The sequence below is a fragment of the Rhinolophus ferrumequinum genome, chromosome 7, assembly GCF_004115265.2.
Source record: "Rhinolophus ferrumequinum isolate MPI-CBG mRhiFer1 chromosome 7, mRhiFer1_v1.p, whole genome shotgun sequence".
NCBI lineage: Eukaryota > Metazoa > Chordata > Mammalia > Chiroptera > Rhinolophidae > Rhinolophus > Rhinolophus ferrumequinum.
Genome location: NC_046290.1, coordinates 51,783,895 through 51,800,451, shown reverse-complemented (window position 1 = coordinate 51,800,451; position 16,557 = coordinate 51,783,895). Strand labels below are relative to the sequence as shown.

Genomic DNA, 16,557 nt, shown 5'->3' with positions numbered 1-16,557 from the left:
GGGAGGGGACACCCAAAATCTCATTAACCAAAAGCCATTTTTTCTCATTACATAATTTTTTTAATCACTATAATCATAGGCAGTTATTAAATTTTATAACTTAAATGAGGTTTCTGCAATTTAAAATCATACCTGACAAGGAAATTCCTTTAAATCCATTCTGTTCATTGGAAGAGAACAAAATTGTCTTTAATGAAAAAGTTCATAATTTAAAACGCTTTCTGTAGTTCTTAGTCAAAACTTTTAAAAGTACAATATTATTAGTTTTCTAAGAGTAGGGTTCATCTGGCACCAACATATTATTAAAAAACGCTGACTAAAGAATACCATTTTAATTTTATAGCCAACTCTTGGGAGTTTATAGACGATTACGGCAGTTTTAATGCAAGTGAGGTCAGCTTCAGTGTTTTGACCCTTGTACAAGGCCATCTGCTTTTCTGTGAGTGTTTCCCTGAGTACAGACCACAACACTAGAAGCAGAGTGGTCTTGAAATGAAGCACTCAAGGACAAAGGGGGATCCGGCTGAATTTGGAACATCTGATGTGTCAAGGTTAGACAGGTTAAGGACACGTAATCTCAGATTTCACAAAAATTAGTAATTAGTGTTCCTCATTTCCCGGGACAGTAGGTAATACCCATGACAACGTGACATGTATTCAACTCTCACCCAATCTGTAATATGACAATGTTTTATATATTTCCATGTAGGTGAAAAACCATCATTTTAAATGAACTGAATCTTTTAATCATCTATTAATCAGCTTTTCTGTCACATTAAATTTCATTTAAAATGTCTCAAAAGAATAAAAGACTTAAAGATTTGTATAACTTACTTTCCCACATGCTCGGCAGTGGTGCCGCCGTTTTGTAAAAGTAAATTTGACTTGGCAATTCATACAGTTGGGAGCTTCTGAATCAGGAATCCAAGTAGGTTGTTTCTGGCCCAAAACCAGGCTTTCTTTGCAAGTGTTTGCAGATAAAGATTCTTCATTTGTAGTTAGAAGACTGGATCCACCTTCAAAATTACTTTCTATATCAATGTAATTAGAGTTGAAGCTAACCTGAGGATCCGTTGTAGAATCTGTAGTACAAGTATTTCGATCAATGGTATTTGTTACGCTGGGGTCACTTTCAGGCATATCTGGAACATCCAGCTTATTTGGTTCCTTTGAACTCCTTGTTCTTGATGGAACGTTAAACAACTGCTTAGGTCTGGCTCCTCCAACATGAACAGATTGACTGTTAATATCAGAGACTGATAATTCATTTGTAATCTCAGACTTACTGCTAGGTAACGCTTGTTCGATTGGAATTGTACATTTTTCCCCTAAAGAAAGGCCACCGTTGTCTTTTGTATTTTGTTTATCAACTGTTTCACAAATCATATTAACACCAGGACTTTCCCCAGTAGCTCCTGCTTCATCATCCAGGCCTTTCAGATCTATCTGATTCATTTCAGATTTTGAGTCATTTACATTTTCTTCAAATGACTCTACGTTACTGGTCTGAAGATACTGTTCACTCAGAAAGGCATCAAGTTCGGCATCACTAACTAGTGTGCCACTTTTTATGCCTTCATCAATATTAAAGTAATCTAAGTCTTGCCCATCCACATCATTGCTTGAAAAAGTGTGACTTTCATAATGATCCAGAGACTCTGGAGCATTAGCACCAGAAAGCTCCACTTGAGATTCTGCAACTGTAGAAGAAATAGTGTTATCAGAATAATCCAAAGAGTCAACTCTGATTACCGTCTGGTCAAGATCTACCTTTCTATCTCCTATCTTTTCAATTAATGGCTGAAGAATTATGCTTTTACATTTTTCCTGTTTCAAAAGATCAGTCTCCTTCAATGGTTCCGCACTTAGAATATCACTCTTCTGTATTTCTTCATGCACAGTCACTGCTTCTTGCATATTATCTTTATGTTCATTCTGAGGTAAATTATCACCATGCACTTTACTTTCGTTTGATGACCCACACAAAGACCCAGGCACTGGAAGAGAGGACAGTGAGGAGTGTGTACCTTCACTTGAAGCATGTAAAGTCGAAGGGAAATCTTGGATTACATCTTTATCTTTAAGATCTAAATTTGAGTCTTCGTTTGCAGATTGTTTTATAAATACAGCAGTCCTATCTTCTTGAGAGAAGTCAGGTAATTGGACATTTTTGTCTCTTGAATTTGAACCATCTAAACATAAACCTTCATTCTTTGGAAGACTGCAAGCCAAAGCACTTGGGCTGCCTCTTTCTTTTAAACATTCTGTGGCAGCGATGACAGCCACATGTACCTCCTCTTTTCCCACACAGCCATCAGCTTTTACTAATTTACACGGCTGGTTCTTGTGCTGTGGGTTATCTTTGGCATCAAGCGTTTTGGAACTTTGTTGAGTCAAGGCAGATGGCATGTTCAAATCAACAACTGGTTCTAACAGATTAGAGATCTTTACATCCTTTAAATTTTCTTTTCCATCATAATTACATGAATCTGAAACTGTTGTATCTACATTTATATCCAATTCTTTAGTTCCACTGATTTCTCTATTTTGTAATTCAGAGTTGCCATCATTCTGTTCCTCTCTGACAGTATTATTACCTTGGTCTGTTGAAGAAACACAAACAGTTTCTGACACTGAAGATAGATCCAATCCAATCAAAGAGTCTGTACTAGACTTAAAGTCATCTGGCAATAATTTTTTAATATCTTCTTCATTATTAGTTACATGAACTAAGTTACCCATGTCGCTTATCAGATCACAGACAGGTTTACTACACCGTCCCATATATAAAGGCTGGATTTCATCGGAGGTGCCACCATCCACAGAAGAAAGGAGATCAAGTCCTGTGACATTTTTTTCATTTTGTATAGAAGTTAGTCCCTCACGTGCTTTTTCGTTCACTGAAATATGATTTGTTTCATAGCATGTTTCTGATGAGGCACGACAATTAATGCACTGTTGATCCTTTGGTAGCGGTGAAGTTAATTGTGAGGAAGCCAACTCTGAAGAAACCGAACAGTTAGAATCATATGCATTTTGTGCATCTTGGAGATAATCTTGTTCATCTAATTAAAATAAAGATACAATGTCATTCAGGAGACCCAAATCAAAATTATTACAAAGATGTTATGTTTTCTAAGACTTTCAAGCTAACTAAACCTTTTTTTAAGAGTAGAGATACATTGCTCTTGCAAAATGATAACAACATCCAAAATTATCTTTATTTTGATTTAAAGACTTGGGGTTTTTACTTTTGACTATGGACGTCATAAAATGACAGAAATTCCACTCAAAATAACTCAGTTAAATATAAAAACCAGACTAAGGAATAGCTGAAAAGCAATCTAACTTCTTTGTTCTACCCTCCAGTTTCCTAGTCTTCATTCTAAGATAAGCAAAATACCATTTCTCATGGTAATGAAATACCAATTTATGTAGAGCTTTCAAGTTGCTTTTAGCTGGTTTACGTTGGTTTCAAATGTCTTTCTTTTAACTAAATTTGTATCTGGCGAGAAACTTCTAGGTTCCTTACTTCTATTTCTAGCTATTGGTTCCATTTAGCATAACAACAAACTAATATATTAAAATGAAACAAGTGAACCTTTTACAGAAGATATAACCATGTAATCAAAATTGAAACCTAATTTTGCTAAGAGTACTCTATATATGAGATAACTGAATTAAAGACATTTTAAAATTCCATTAGTGACAAAAACGAAAACCCAACAAACCTGGATTCTGTTCAAAATCATCAAGGAGTTTGTCCAAGTCACTGACTGCTGCTTTAAAATAACTATCCATCCTACTTGTAGGCTTATTCAGAATTTAATTCTTGTGTACCTAGAAAATAAAAAGTATGATAGTTCATTTAATTCTCTAACATGTAAGTATTATGCCATCTACTGCATGCCAAAAAAACATAGTCAGCGAATACACACAAATGATTTTTAAGAGTATTGCTTTGAGGCATCTACAATTTAGTTGGGGAATTTTCCTCTCTCTCTCTCTCTCAATCTCTCTCTCTCTCTCTCTTTATATATATATATATATATGTATATATATATACGTATATATATATACGTATATATATATATATATATATATATACACATATATATACAAAAAAGTGACACGAAAACCAACTCTAACAACATAATATGCATATATAAACTATTGCAAATTTTAAAACATGTGTCTCAGGGGTCAAAGAAAAATTCATAATTGAAAGCTAAAAATAGTTATAAGTACCATGTATGAAATAATGTAAAATATATTACATATAGATAAAAATACTGCATATAAAAACTTGTGAGACCAGTAAAAGTGGTACTCTCACAAATGCCTAGAGCAGGGGTGTCCAAACTTTTTTCAATGTTTTTTACCAAGGGCTGTATGCGGTAAAATACACAAACAGCCGGGCCACTCACGCGAGGTGAAGTACGTATTGCCTCACCTGGTTTATTTAAGTAAACTAAGTATATTTTTGGAATTTGCTGGGCTAATTAACAATGGATTGTGGGCTGCAGTTGGCCCGCGGGCCGCAGTTTGGACACCCCTGGTCTAGAGCCTTAGATGCTTACACTAGAAAAGAAGACTGAAAACTAAGGCTAAGAGCAGAAATTAAAGAAATAGAAAACAAATATACAAGGGAGAGGTACAAGAAAACTAAAAGTTAGTTTTATGAATAAAGTAGAAGAACCTCTGATCTGTGGCAGGAACTCCACCAAATGAGCCCGAGACACCTTGAAGGAATCTATCAATGACTAAAGGAATAATATCGAAAGGGCACAGGAGACAGACAAGTTGAAGGGCTCCTACTGGCTTAAATGGGACAATTGAACTTCAAATGAATGAAGGCTGCAGAGGATTGAATGAAAATCAAATAGACTAAAAAAACAACGACAACAACAACAATAAAAAACAAGAGATCATAATGATACTAAAAGCACAAACAAAAAAACACCACCTATTGGAGTGTTGTTAGAGCACTAACTCATTACTCTGAAATTGATACATTAAGGGAAAAGTGCCAAGAATTTATCCTGTCCTTTATTTTAAAAATGTGCTTTAGGATAACAAAATAGTTGTGAAAGCAAAGTTCTTTAGAAAAGAATGCCAGTTAATAAATATAGGATATTAAAAATCATCTCTTTGTAGTTCCTAATGCAATAAATGGAGTAGGCAATAGCTATGAATGGATGTTAAAAACGTTATATGAAAGGTTGGAGAGTTATAACTATAATGGTGGAATGAATACAACACATTTGAATCTAGTGATCAATTTCACCATCAATAAATATGGACAAACCAAACATGTGCATCATGTGGAAGATACATCATCATGTATAAAGTATTTCTAGCAAAAAAAAAAAAAAGAGAGAACTGGAATCTAATCAAGCTTTTAGAACTAAATGCATGTTTATAGGAAATTCAAGCATAGAGGGACAAGTTAAATGACACCAAAAGAAAGTAATCAGCTAAATCCAGAAGGTGGAACACTCTACTCTACAGCAATGTTCCTCAAACTGTCTATGGTGAATCACTGTTTTTTCACTTCCAATCTCTTGCAAACAGTTTTGTAACACACACACACACACACACACACACACCAAATTTTGCAATAATACATACAAACAAAAAAATACATTATTAATACATTTGAATGGTTGCCTGGAGTGATGAATAGGAGTAAGAAATGACAGATAAAAGACAACAAACAAATGAGAGAGCTTTACACTTATGATAGTTGCCATGAACTGAGAACACCTGCGGTCCAGGAAAAATAAAGGATACTTTAAAGGTAAGTTAAAAAGATTAGACAGAGCTTAAGAGAGAACTGAATGTATTGGAAGATCTATCCGAAGAAATTACTTACAACACAACCCAGACAGATGAGGAAGAGGAAAATATGAAAAAGAGGTAAAAAGACATGGATCACAGACTGAGAATGGAGTTCCATAAGAAAACAGAGAGCACAGAACAAGTATATTTAAAAAGGTAATGCTAGGAATTTTTCCAGAATTGATGAAAAACACAACTCAACAAATACAGACACTTCATTATAACAAGAGAAATAAATAAAGAGAAATCCATTTAGACACTCTACAGTAAAACTTTTGAACTCCAAAGACAAAGCAGCCAGAGAGAAAAGGTCACCTTCAAAGGAACAATAATTCTGCTGACAACAGGTAAACTTCACAACAATTTTCAATAACAATAGTATGCCATTCTAATTCAATAAAGCATATTACTTCTTTTATTTCATTTTTAAATTGTAGTTATACCATACATATACAAGAGTGCACAAAACATACACACAAAAACAAACAAAAGGACCTTGAGGAGAGAGAGAATGCAGAAAGCAGAAGAAAACTTCAAAGAAACTAATTAATATTCAGATAAAAAGCAACGCAACTATGAAACAAGAGGAGGAAGACATCAGTAAGGAACATATGGAGAAGAAAAAGTGATCACGAAAATTGATAGCAGAAATCACAAACTTAAAGTGAGGCTTTAGGGTGCAGTGAAAGGAGTGCTTAGAAGGATATTTACAGCATTAAGTTATATATTAAAAAAGAAGAAAAATCTAAAAGTCAATAATCTAAGCTTCCATCTTGGGGGACTAGAAAAAGAAGAGCAACTTAAGATCAAAGCAAGTGGAAGGAAAGATAAAGATTAGAACAGAAATCAATGAAATTAAAAACAGGAAAACAATACAGAAAATAGTTGAAACCAGAAACTCTTTCTTTGAAATAATCAATAAAATTGATAAACGAGGCTAATCAGAAATGAAAGAGGAGTCATAACGACTGATGCCATGAACACTTAAAGGAAAAGTAAGGAATATTATAAACAATTCTGCCTACAACTTGAAAATTTATATGAAATGGACAACTCCTTGAAAGACACAAACTACCAAAATTCCCACAAAGATAAATAGATAACCCAAACAGCCCTACTTCTATAAACAAAAATTCAACCAATAATTAATAACTTTCCACAAAATAAATCACCAGGTCCAGATGTCTTCACTGGTAAATTTTATCAAACATTTAAGGAAGAAATGATACCAATTCTCCAGAAAAAAAGCGGAGGAAACACTTCCTAATTCATTCCATAAGACCAGTATAACTCTAATACCAAAACCAGATAAAGACATTACAAGAAAGGAAAACTACAAACCAATATTGCTCACAGACATATTGAACTCAGACATAAAAAAATCCTGAACAAAATATTAGCAAGTTGAATACAACAATGTACAAAAAGAATAATACACAATGGCCAAGTTGGATTTATCCAAGTATGCAAGGCTGGTTCAATGTTTGAAAATTAAATTAATCTGTGTAATCCACATCAACAAACTACAGAATTATCACATAATCATATCAGTTGATGCAAAAAAAAAGCATTTGATAAGACCCAACACCTACTTGTGATAAAAACTCCCAGCAAACTATGAGTAGAAGGAAACTTCTTTAATTTGATTATGAACATCTACATAATACCTACAGCTAACTTAATGACGAAAAACTGGATTCCTTTCCCCCAAGGACTGGGATCAAGGAAAGAAGAATGTCTTCTCTCACCACTCCTATTCAACATAATACTGAAAATCTCATTAGTGCAGTAAGACTAAAGAAAATAAAAGGTAGACTTTTTGGAAAGGAAGAAATAAGACTGTCTCTACTTACAATCACTGGTGTAATTTCCAGTGTATAAAATCCCCAAAAGTTGACTTCCAAAAATAGAAAAGTACCATATTTTGCCATGCATAATGCACTCTCATGTATAATGTGATGTGCAACACCCATGTTTTTGGCCCAAACTTTCAGGGATTACTTTTAATTTTTTTAATTCAAATTTTTAGGTACTTGTTTTTGTATTATAAAGGAATTTTAGCATTTACATTTTAACATATTATGGTACAAGAAATTTTATGTAACAAATTAGAAAACACAAAAACAGATAGATACAAGGTACAAGAAATTTTATGTACTGGTAACAAATTTACAATACTTACGCGAACTCTTCGTCATTGCAAGTTCATCGTAAGTTCAACAAAACCGATTGTCATATTCCAGGATATTATTTTGCACACGGCTATCGTTATTGATTTCTAGAGTTACACTTTTAACTCATAAGCATAAATAAAAGAATTAAAAACATTTATATAGATATGGAATTAATACTACCCATGTATAATGTGCCTCCTTATTTTTCCCTCACAAATTTGGGCAAAAAAGTGTGCATTATATATGGCAAAATATGGTAACTATAGCAAAGATGCAAGATACATGGTTAATATACAAAAGCCAAATGCATTCTTGTATATGAGCAAAGAACAATTGAAATGTGGAATTTTTAAAAAATATCATTTACAGTAGCACCTCAAAAACATGAAATACTTATGTATAAATCCAACATAACATATATAGGACCAGTTTGTGGAAAACTACGAAATGCTGATGAAAAAAATCAAAGAAGATTTAAAGAAATGGAGATACAGTCCATGTTCATGGATAGGAAGACTCAATATTGTTAAGATGTCAATTTTGCACAACCTGATCTCTAGAATCGATGCAATCCCAATCAAAATCCCAGCAAGCTATTTTGTAGGGCTCAGGAAACTGATTGTAAAGTATATGTGGAAAGACAAAGGACCTAAAATAGCCAACGCAATACTGAGAAAGAACAAGGTTAGAGGACTCACACTTTCTGATTTTAAGACTTAAAATATGGTTGCAATAATCAAGGTGATGTGGTATTGACAAAAACATAGCATATATCAATGGAGCAGAATAGAGAGCTCAGAAACAGACCTACACAAGTATAGTCAACTTATCTTTGACAACGGAGCAAAAGCAATTCAAGGGAGAAAGGATAGTCTTTTCAACAATCGGTGCTGGGAAAACTGAACACCCTTATGCAAAAATATGAACTTAGATACAGACCTTACACTTTACATAAAAATGTATACAAAATGGATAATAGACCTAAATGTAAAATGTAATAGTATAAAACTTCTTGAAGAAAATGTAAGAGAAAATCTACATAACTGTGGGTTTGGTGATGAGTTTTTAAATACAACACCGTGCCATGATCTATGAAAGAAAAATATTGGTAAATTGAACATTATTAAACTTAACTTTTTATTTCATCTACTCTGAAAGAGACACTGTTAAGAGAATGAGAAGACAAGCCACAGTCTAGGAGATAATATTTGCAAAACATTATCTGATGAGGGACTTGAATCTAAAATCTATAAAGCATTCTTAAATTAAATAATGAGAAAACAAACAATCCAATTAAAAAATGAGCAAGGCAGGCAGTGGGTTGCTTCAGGATGAAGCTGAACATCTCTTTCCCAGCCACTGGCTGCCAGAAACTCATTGAAGGCAAACTTTGTACCTTTCATGAGAAGTATATGGCCACAGAAGTTGCTGCTGATGCTCTGCGTGAAGAATAGAGGGTTTTGTGGTTCAGATCGGTGGTGGGAACAACAAACAAGGACTCCCTATGAAGTAGGGTGTCACGACCCATGGCTGTGTCCGCCTGAGTGAGGGGCATTCCTGTTATAGACCAAGGAGGACTGGAGAAAGAAAGTGCAAATCTGCTTGGAGTTGCATTGTGGATGCCAACCTGAGTGTTCTCAACTTGGTCACTGCAAAAGAGAGAAAGATATTCTTGTCTCACCGATACCACTACGCCTCATTGTCTGGGACCCAAAAGAGCTAGTAGAACCCACAAACTTATCAATCTCTCTAAAGAAGATGATGTCTGCCAATGTGTTGTGAGAAAGACCCTAAACAAAGAAGGTAACAAACCTAGAAACAAAGCATTCAAGATTCTGAATCTTGTTATTCCACGCATCCTGTGACACAAACATTTCCATACTGCTCCGAAGAAACAGCGTACTAAGAAAATAAGGACAAGCCCTCAAAATATGTTAAACTTCTGGCCAAGAAAGAGAATGAAGGAGGCCAAAGAAAAATGCCAGGAACAGATTGTGAGGAGACATAGGCTGTCCTCTCTGAGAGCTTTTAATCAAAATGAGATTTTCTAAGAGTAACAAATAAGATCAGACATCAGGAAAAAAAAAAAGAAAAAATGAGCAAAAGTTCTCAACAGACACCTCACCAAAGAAGATACACCGATGGCAAATAAACATGAAAAAAAATGTTCAACATCATTTATCTTTAGGGAACTATAGACTAAAATAATGAGATGCCATTTCACATCTATTACAATGGCTAAAATCCAAAAAAAAATGACAATACCAAATGCTGCAAGTGTGCCAAACAGCAGAAATTCTTATTTACTGCTGGTGGGAATGCAAAATGGTACAGCCACTTTGATAGACAGTTTGGCGGGCTTTTACAAAACTAAACTTAGTCTTACCAAATGATCCAGCAATCATACTACTAGGTATTTACCCAACTGACTTAAAGATTTATGTTCATACAGAACTTAAATGTGAATGTTCACAGCAGCTTTATTCATTACTGCCCAAATTTGGAAGCATCCAAGATGCCCTTCAGTCAATGGATAAATAAACTGTGATACAACCATCACTGGAATATTACTCAGTGATATAAAGAAGTGAGCTATCAAAGCTACAAAAAGACATGAATAAACCTTAAATGCTTATTGGTAAGAGAAAGAAGCCAGTCTAAAAAATCTACATACTGTACAATTCTAATTGTATTACATTTTGGAAAAGATAAAACTACAGACACAAACACACCAGTAATTGCCAATGGTTTGGGGTGGGGGAGGGCTGAACAGGTAAAGCACAGTGTTTTTTTTAGGGTGGTGAAATTCCTCTGTAAGATACTTTAATGGTTAACACAAGTCACGAAGCATTTGTCAATAGCCAAAGAACTTAATAGCACATAGAATAAATCTCAATGCACGCAAATTTTAAAAATTATTTAGGTCAGGGGATATCTGAATGGAATGCAGAATGTCACAGAAGAGTCTAAATGCATTACAAATGAACCTTACTGAAGGGAGCGGAGGAATAAAGTATTACCTTTGGCAATGAGTGGTCTGTAAGACTAAAGGCAAAAGGAACATTAGCATTATACTCTAGTTGATAAAGGTGTTTCCCATGAGGGTACAGGTTAACAATTCTGAAACCACCATCCATGTATACTGGAATTGCAATTAAGTAATTAATTGGATAGCTGACGGTGGAGGCCAGGTTTTTCACTGTCGGAGAGGAAGGTTATAGATAAGTAAGGGAAGGAAGCTAGAATGATCCATGTAGTAATGGATTTGAGTTGGGGGGGTGAGATATCAGTATAAACTCGTGTTTAGCTTAATATGGGCACAGATGGTTACACACAGGAATATTTATAGATATTAGTATATAGATAGTATAAATACATATATCTCTTGCTGTGTCAGCTGAAGGGCCTAGAAGCAAGCTATCCCAGTGGCAACAAGCACACTTAGTGCCCAGATCTTGGTTTCTACAACAAACGGAACCAAGGTTCCTCAGAGAAATGGTTGATTCTAGGACTGGGGCAGGAAATATATGAGCATGGAGCATCTTATAATACCAGAAAGCAAGAAAATGCAAATGCACATGTGTGCGCACATACACACACAATGTAGAAAGTATGTCAAAGAGATAGAGAAGCCAATTGAAAGACCTCCCAAAAGCCAAAGCTGGAAAAATTTGAACAAACTAGTACTGGATTATAACTCAAAGCATAAAAAAAAAAATCTATGAGATAGACGATTAAATAAATAAATGATGGAACAAGGCAAATCTCCCATGCAGAAAGATTCCTAATAATTTATGTAGATACTTTGCTTTCCAGGAAGTGGAATATAACTCCCCACTCCTTAGGTGTGTGCTGCATACAGTGAGTTTCTAAAGAGTACAGTGTGGAAAGGGAGAAAAAAGAAAATAACTTCACTATGGAGAAGCCGGACAAACACTACCTCAAGCCAGAGGATGAAGGAAAACATCAAGAGGGCTAAGTCATGTTGAGAGTATGATGTGACAAGAATGGAACTTAATCTCTATTGTCTTCCTCCCCGAACATATCACCACAATCTAATCATGAGAAAAACATCAGACAAATCCCAAATGACATCTACAAAATAACTGACTAGCAATCCTCAGAACTATCAAAAGATCAAAAAAACAAAGAATGTGAGAAACTGTCACAACCCTGACAGCAGCTGAGGAGACAAAGCAGCTGAGTGTAATGTGGGATCCTGGAACAGGAAAGGCGTATCAGGGAAACACTCAGGAAATGTGAGTAATGTATGGACTTTAGATAATAATAATGTGTAACAGTGGTCTAGTAATCATGACAAATGTTCTACATTAATGTAAGCTTACAAAATTAAACTGGTTATTGGGTATATGGGAACTCTCTGTACTACCTGCAAGTAATCCTGTAAAATCTAAAACTGTTCTAAATAAAAAGATTACCTTAAAAACTGAAATCAAAGCATTGGAAATAAACTTGAGAAAATATTCTAGAAAGTAAAACAAAAGAGAGGGATGGAAAATAGGAGAAAAGATTAGAAATTAGAGAATCAATCTACTAGGGTCCAGCGTTCAAAAAACAAGGAGTCCAGAAAGAAAGTCCGGGGGAAAAAGAAAGTGTCAAATAAAATACCCCAGAACTGAAGGATATGGTCCCCAAGTGGAAAGGATCCATTTAGGGCCCAACACAAAGAGTGGAAAAACCCTTACCAAGCCACATCACTGTGAAATTTCAGAATACCTGAGTGGTTTAAGGGAAGATCCCATCATTTCATAGGGCAATCTGCATCCCTCACCTTTCCTTTCCCCAACACTCCATCCCATCCTGCTCTCCTTTTTCTCTTTTCTAAAGCACTTACTTTACAGCCTTCTAATATTCTGTATAATGTATTTATTACATTTGTTGTTCACCATCTGGAACTCCCTCTGTGAATTTAAGCTCCAAGAGGGTAGGGATCTTGTGTTTTTGTTGTTGTTGACCCATATATTCAAAGTATCTTGACCAGTGCCTGCCACATAAAAAATGTTTAATACATTCTTAGTGAATAAGCATAAATGCTTCCAGAGAGAAGTAACAGGTCATATACAAAGGACTGGCTATCATTCTGGAACGAGACCTCTTGGTAGCAACACTAGAACTAGAAAACAATGGAACCATGCCTCCAAAATTCTAAAAGTAAATTATTTACAACCTGGAATTCTATACTCAACTATCAATCAAGTGTGAGGGTAGAATAAAGAAACATGCAAGAACCCCAAATATTTGCCTTCCACTCAGTCTTTCTTAGGAAGCTACCAGAAGATGTCCTCTGCCAACATGAGGGAGACACCAAGCAAGAGGACTACCTAACAATCCTGGAAACAGGCCATCCGACACAAGGGAGAGAGAAATGGATTCAAAGATCGCAAATGGACACTGGGGGAAAAGGGGTGTAACAGGCCTAGAGAGCGAAGCCATTAGCATGGACACAGGGTGACAGACAATTACAGGATAGACAGTTACAGGAAAGATCTTGCAAAACAAACACACAGATTATCTGATGTGTCTGAATCTATAAAAGAAAATTTATATATCTTGTCTGAATGGATGTTAATGTATATATAAAATATATAAAAGATAAGTTAAAAAAATATAAAACATTATAAGTAAGAAACAGTAAAGATAGCTATATAAAAGAACTAATAATTATTAACTCTAGGAAAAACAAACAATCATATAAGGACATATCATCACAATACATTACCAGGCTCAGCTGTACACAATATTATATAGTTAAAGGATGTCAACACTTATTATTTAACTAAAAATTAACACATAACTAATCTGTGAATACAGAAAGGAGGGGAGGAGCAGTGCAATGCAGTGTTAAAGGTGGAGGTTGGTGTAACAAACCTAAAACTCCCATCTTCTATGATAGAAAATTGGAAAATATTAAAACTGGGGGAGGATAAGGGTAGGGAGGGGAGAGAGCTGTATAAGTAAGCATGTTACTTAAATATTAGAGGTGAAAAAAAGAGTTGAATAGTCATGACTCTGGAGCAGCCTTGCTCAATAAAGATTCCGTGAGAGAATTAGGTAAGCTTTAAAGCCCTAAGCATCCACTTTACGTAATACATTAACTTCTCTCGTGTGTGTCTAAAGTGTTACTAGTTATATACCATCTTTGGGGGAATTGAGAAAATAATTACTCAAATTATTTTCTGTGTTTGTGATTCCGATGAGGAATGCTGATTGAGAAAGGCTGCTCCTGGAGAACAGGATTCAGGGACAGGACTGGAGCAAGAGGACGACTACTTTTCATTCTAAAGTCTCCCTAATATTATTTATCTCTTTAAATTATGTAAGGGTATCCCTTGATAAACATAAACATTATATTTATATATTTATATAAACATTATATTAAAATAAATATAATAGTAAAATGTAGTAAAGGAACTCTGAATATAGAATGTATAAAAAAATACAGGAACTGAAAGGTCTAGAAATAGTTTCTCATTAGAAAAAGCCAAGGTTTTTTTCCTAAAAAATTACAGAATTTCAATAAATACTGTTCACAAGTATCTCTGTCTATATAGCAATGTACTAAGAGTTGTTATTTGACATGCCTAAAAAGATACAAAAAAGGTAAGATAATTACGAAATAAACCTAATCCAACAATTTTTAAACGATATGATAATGCAAATACTGTACACTGAACTTTTTAACATGAAATCTTATTAAGCTGCACATACCTCCCATTTCAATCTAGTACAGCAGAAGATACAAAAGAAATATTCTAAACAAGTTTGATATGATAACCTGTTTTAAGTAATATGTTTACTCACTTGGCTATGCATATGCACTCTCAGATTTACAAAGACAATATTTACGAAAAATAGTTTTTAAAATCTCTTCATGATTTAAAAAATTGGCAGCGACATGGAAGATTAATCAGAAAACCAACAAAACCAGTAAGAAGGAATCTCCTAAAATAGTTGAGAGAGGAGGAGAACCTCTACTGAGACAGGGCAGTGCAGACAGAAAGGAGCGAGATATAAATACAAGTGGCTAAGAGTAGGAACTATTGGAGAGTGAAAGCAAGGGTGAGTTCCCGCTAGGATTACTGCCAGGTTTCTATTGCAGGGACTGTGTAGACCATACCACTGACCATGATAGGTCGATACAAGAGGAGCAAGACTGAGGGAGAAACATGAGTTCACGTTTAGACTGTTGTTTGATGTACCTTGAGAACATCCTGGGGGAGAAGTCCACTAGGCAGTTGGGTATAAGTATCTGGACTGCAGGAGAGAATTCTGAGATAAAGAATTGGGAATTGGGCAGCACATGGCTTGTTAATGGATGAGATCACCTAGGAAGAGAATATAGAAGAGGACAGGAGCCTGATATCAGATACTAAAGATCACAATGAATGTTTCTAAAGCCACTTCAGACCAAACTTTTCCCAGAGTTATATGGGGTAAAAATGTCCAATATATAATGTTAAATTACAAAATCAAATTGGTCAACTTCATGCTTAGTACAAAACCATTTTTACAACTTATAAAAAAAAATAGTGTTAGCAAATGCACAGGAAAAAAAATAAGGAGGAGCAAATGCCAAGCTGTTAATAATGGTATCTGAGATTATGTTAAGCCTTTCACATCTACATTATATATCTCTACAGTATTTTGCTTTTTTTTTCTTTGAAAAATGTACTAATTTTGTAAACAGGAAAAAAAATAATTTTGTCCTTACGCTAAAAAAATTATAGCATGTATCCCCTACGATATAAACAAATAATAAAAATCTGTTAGAAAAACACTTGGACATGACTATACTGGGCAATAATATGAACAAACTAGTAAGCTTATGAAAAAATGTTCAAATGCACAAAATCTACACTATCAAAATGCAAATTAAAACATACACCATTGTGCTTACTAAATCAGAATATAACTTTTTAATAATAAAAGTACTCAATATTGGTAAGGGTGTGATAAAAAGAGCATCTGAGACACATTGATAGAAGTAAACTGATAACACTCTTTCAGGGAAAACAATGTGACAATATGTATCAAAATCTCAAAGATTCCTAACATTTGATCTAACAGTTCTCTTTTAGAAATTTAATTGTCCAAAAACAACTGCAAATATGCCAAAGATATTTCATCAAATCATTAATTAAAACAATCTAAATGCCAACATAGGACGCCAGCAGAAAATTTACACAGGCATCAAAAGTAATGTTCATATCTATCAAAAACTTTAAAAAGTACATAATCTACGACCTAGCAATTCTACTTCTAGAGAAAAACTAGCTAGCACTTGTGCACGAGAGCACATCCCAAAGAACTTTCAATGTTGCAATGTTTGTAATAGTGTAAAACTGCAAAGAACCTAATAGCCCATCAAGGCAAGAATGATTAAATCAGCTTTCTCAAACTGGGGTCTAAGGACTCCTGGAAGTCCCCAAAAGCTTTTTAGGGGGTCTGTGAGGTCCTTCTTTTTCCAAATTATATATCTGTGCAAAACTGGATTTTCTTAATATGCTCCAGCCTCAGCAAG

The 16,557-nt window shown here is 34.7% G+C and overlaps 1 protein-coding gene across 3 annotated transcripts in view; it reads right to left on the bottom strand.

Moving 5' to 3' along the window:
- Positions 1-16,557, bottom strand: part of ZFYVE16 (zinc finger FYVE-type containing 16) — a 60,002-nt gene that overhangs the window by 24,610 nt on the left and 18,835 nt on the right. For 2 of the 3 annotated variants that reach the window (XM_033111103.1, XM_033111101.1), the window contains 2 exons: positions 3,732-3,840; positions 835-3,065 (listed from right to left, as the gene is read on the bottom strand). In XM_033111103.1, coding sequence (XP_032966994.1) covers positions 835-3,065; positions 3,732-3,801 — 2,301 coding nt within the window. In that variant the 5' untranslated portion in view covers positions 3,802-3,840. Of the gene's footprint in view, positions 1-834; positions 3,066-3,731; positions 3,841-15,235; positions 15,359-16,557 lie in introns of those variants that run through there. The other variant, XM_033111102.1, reaches the window with a different exon arrangement.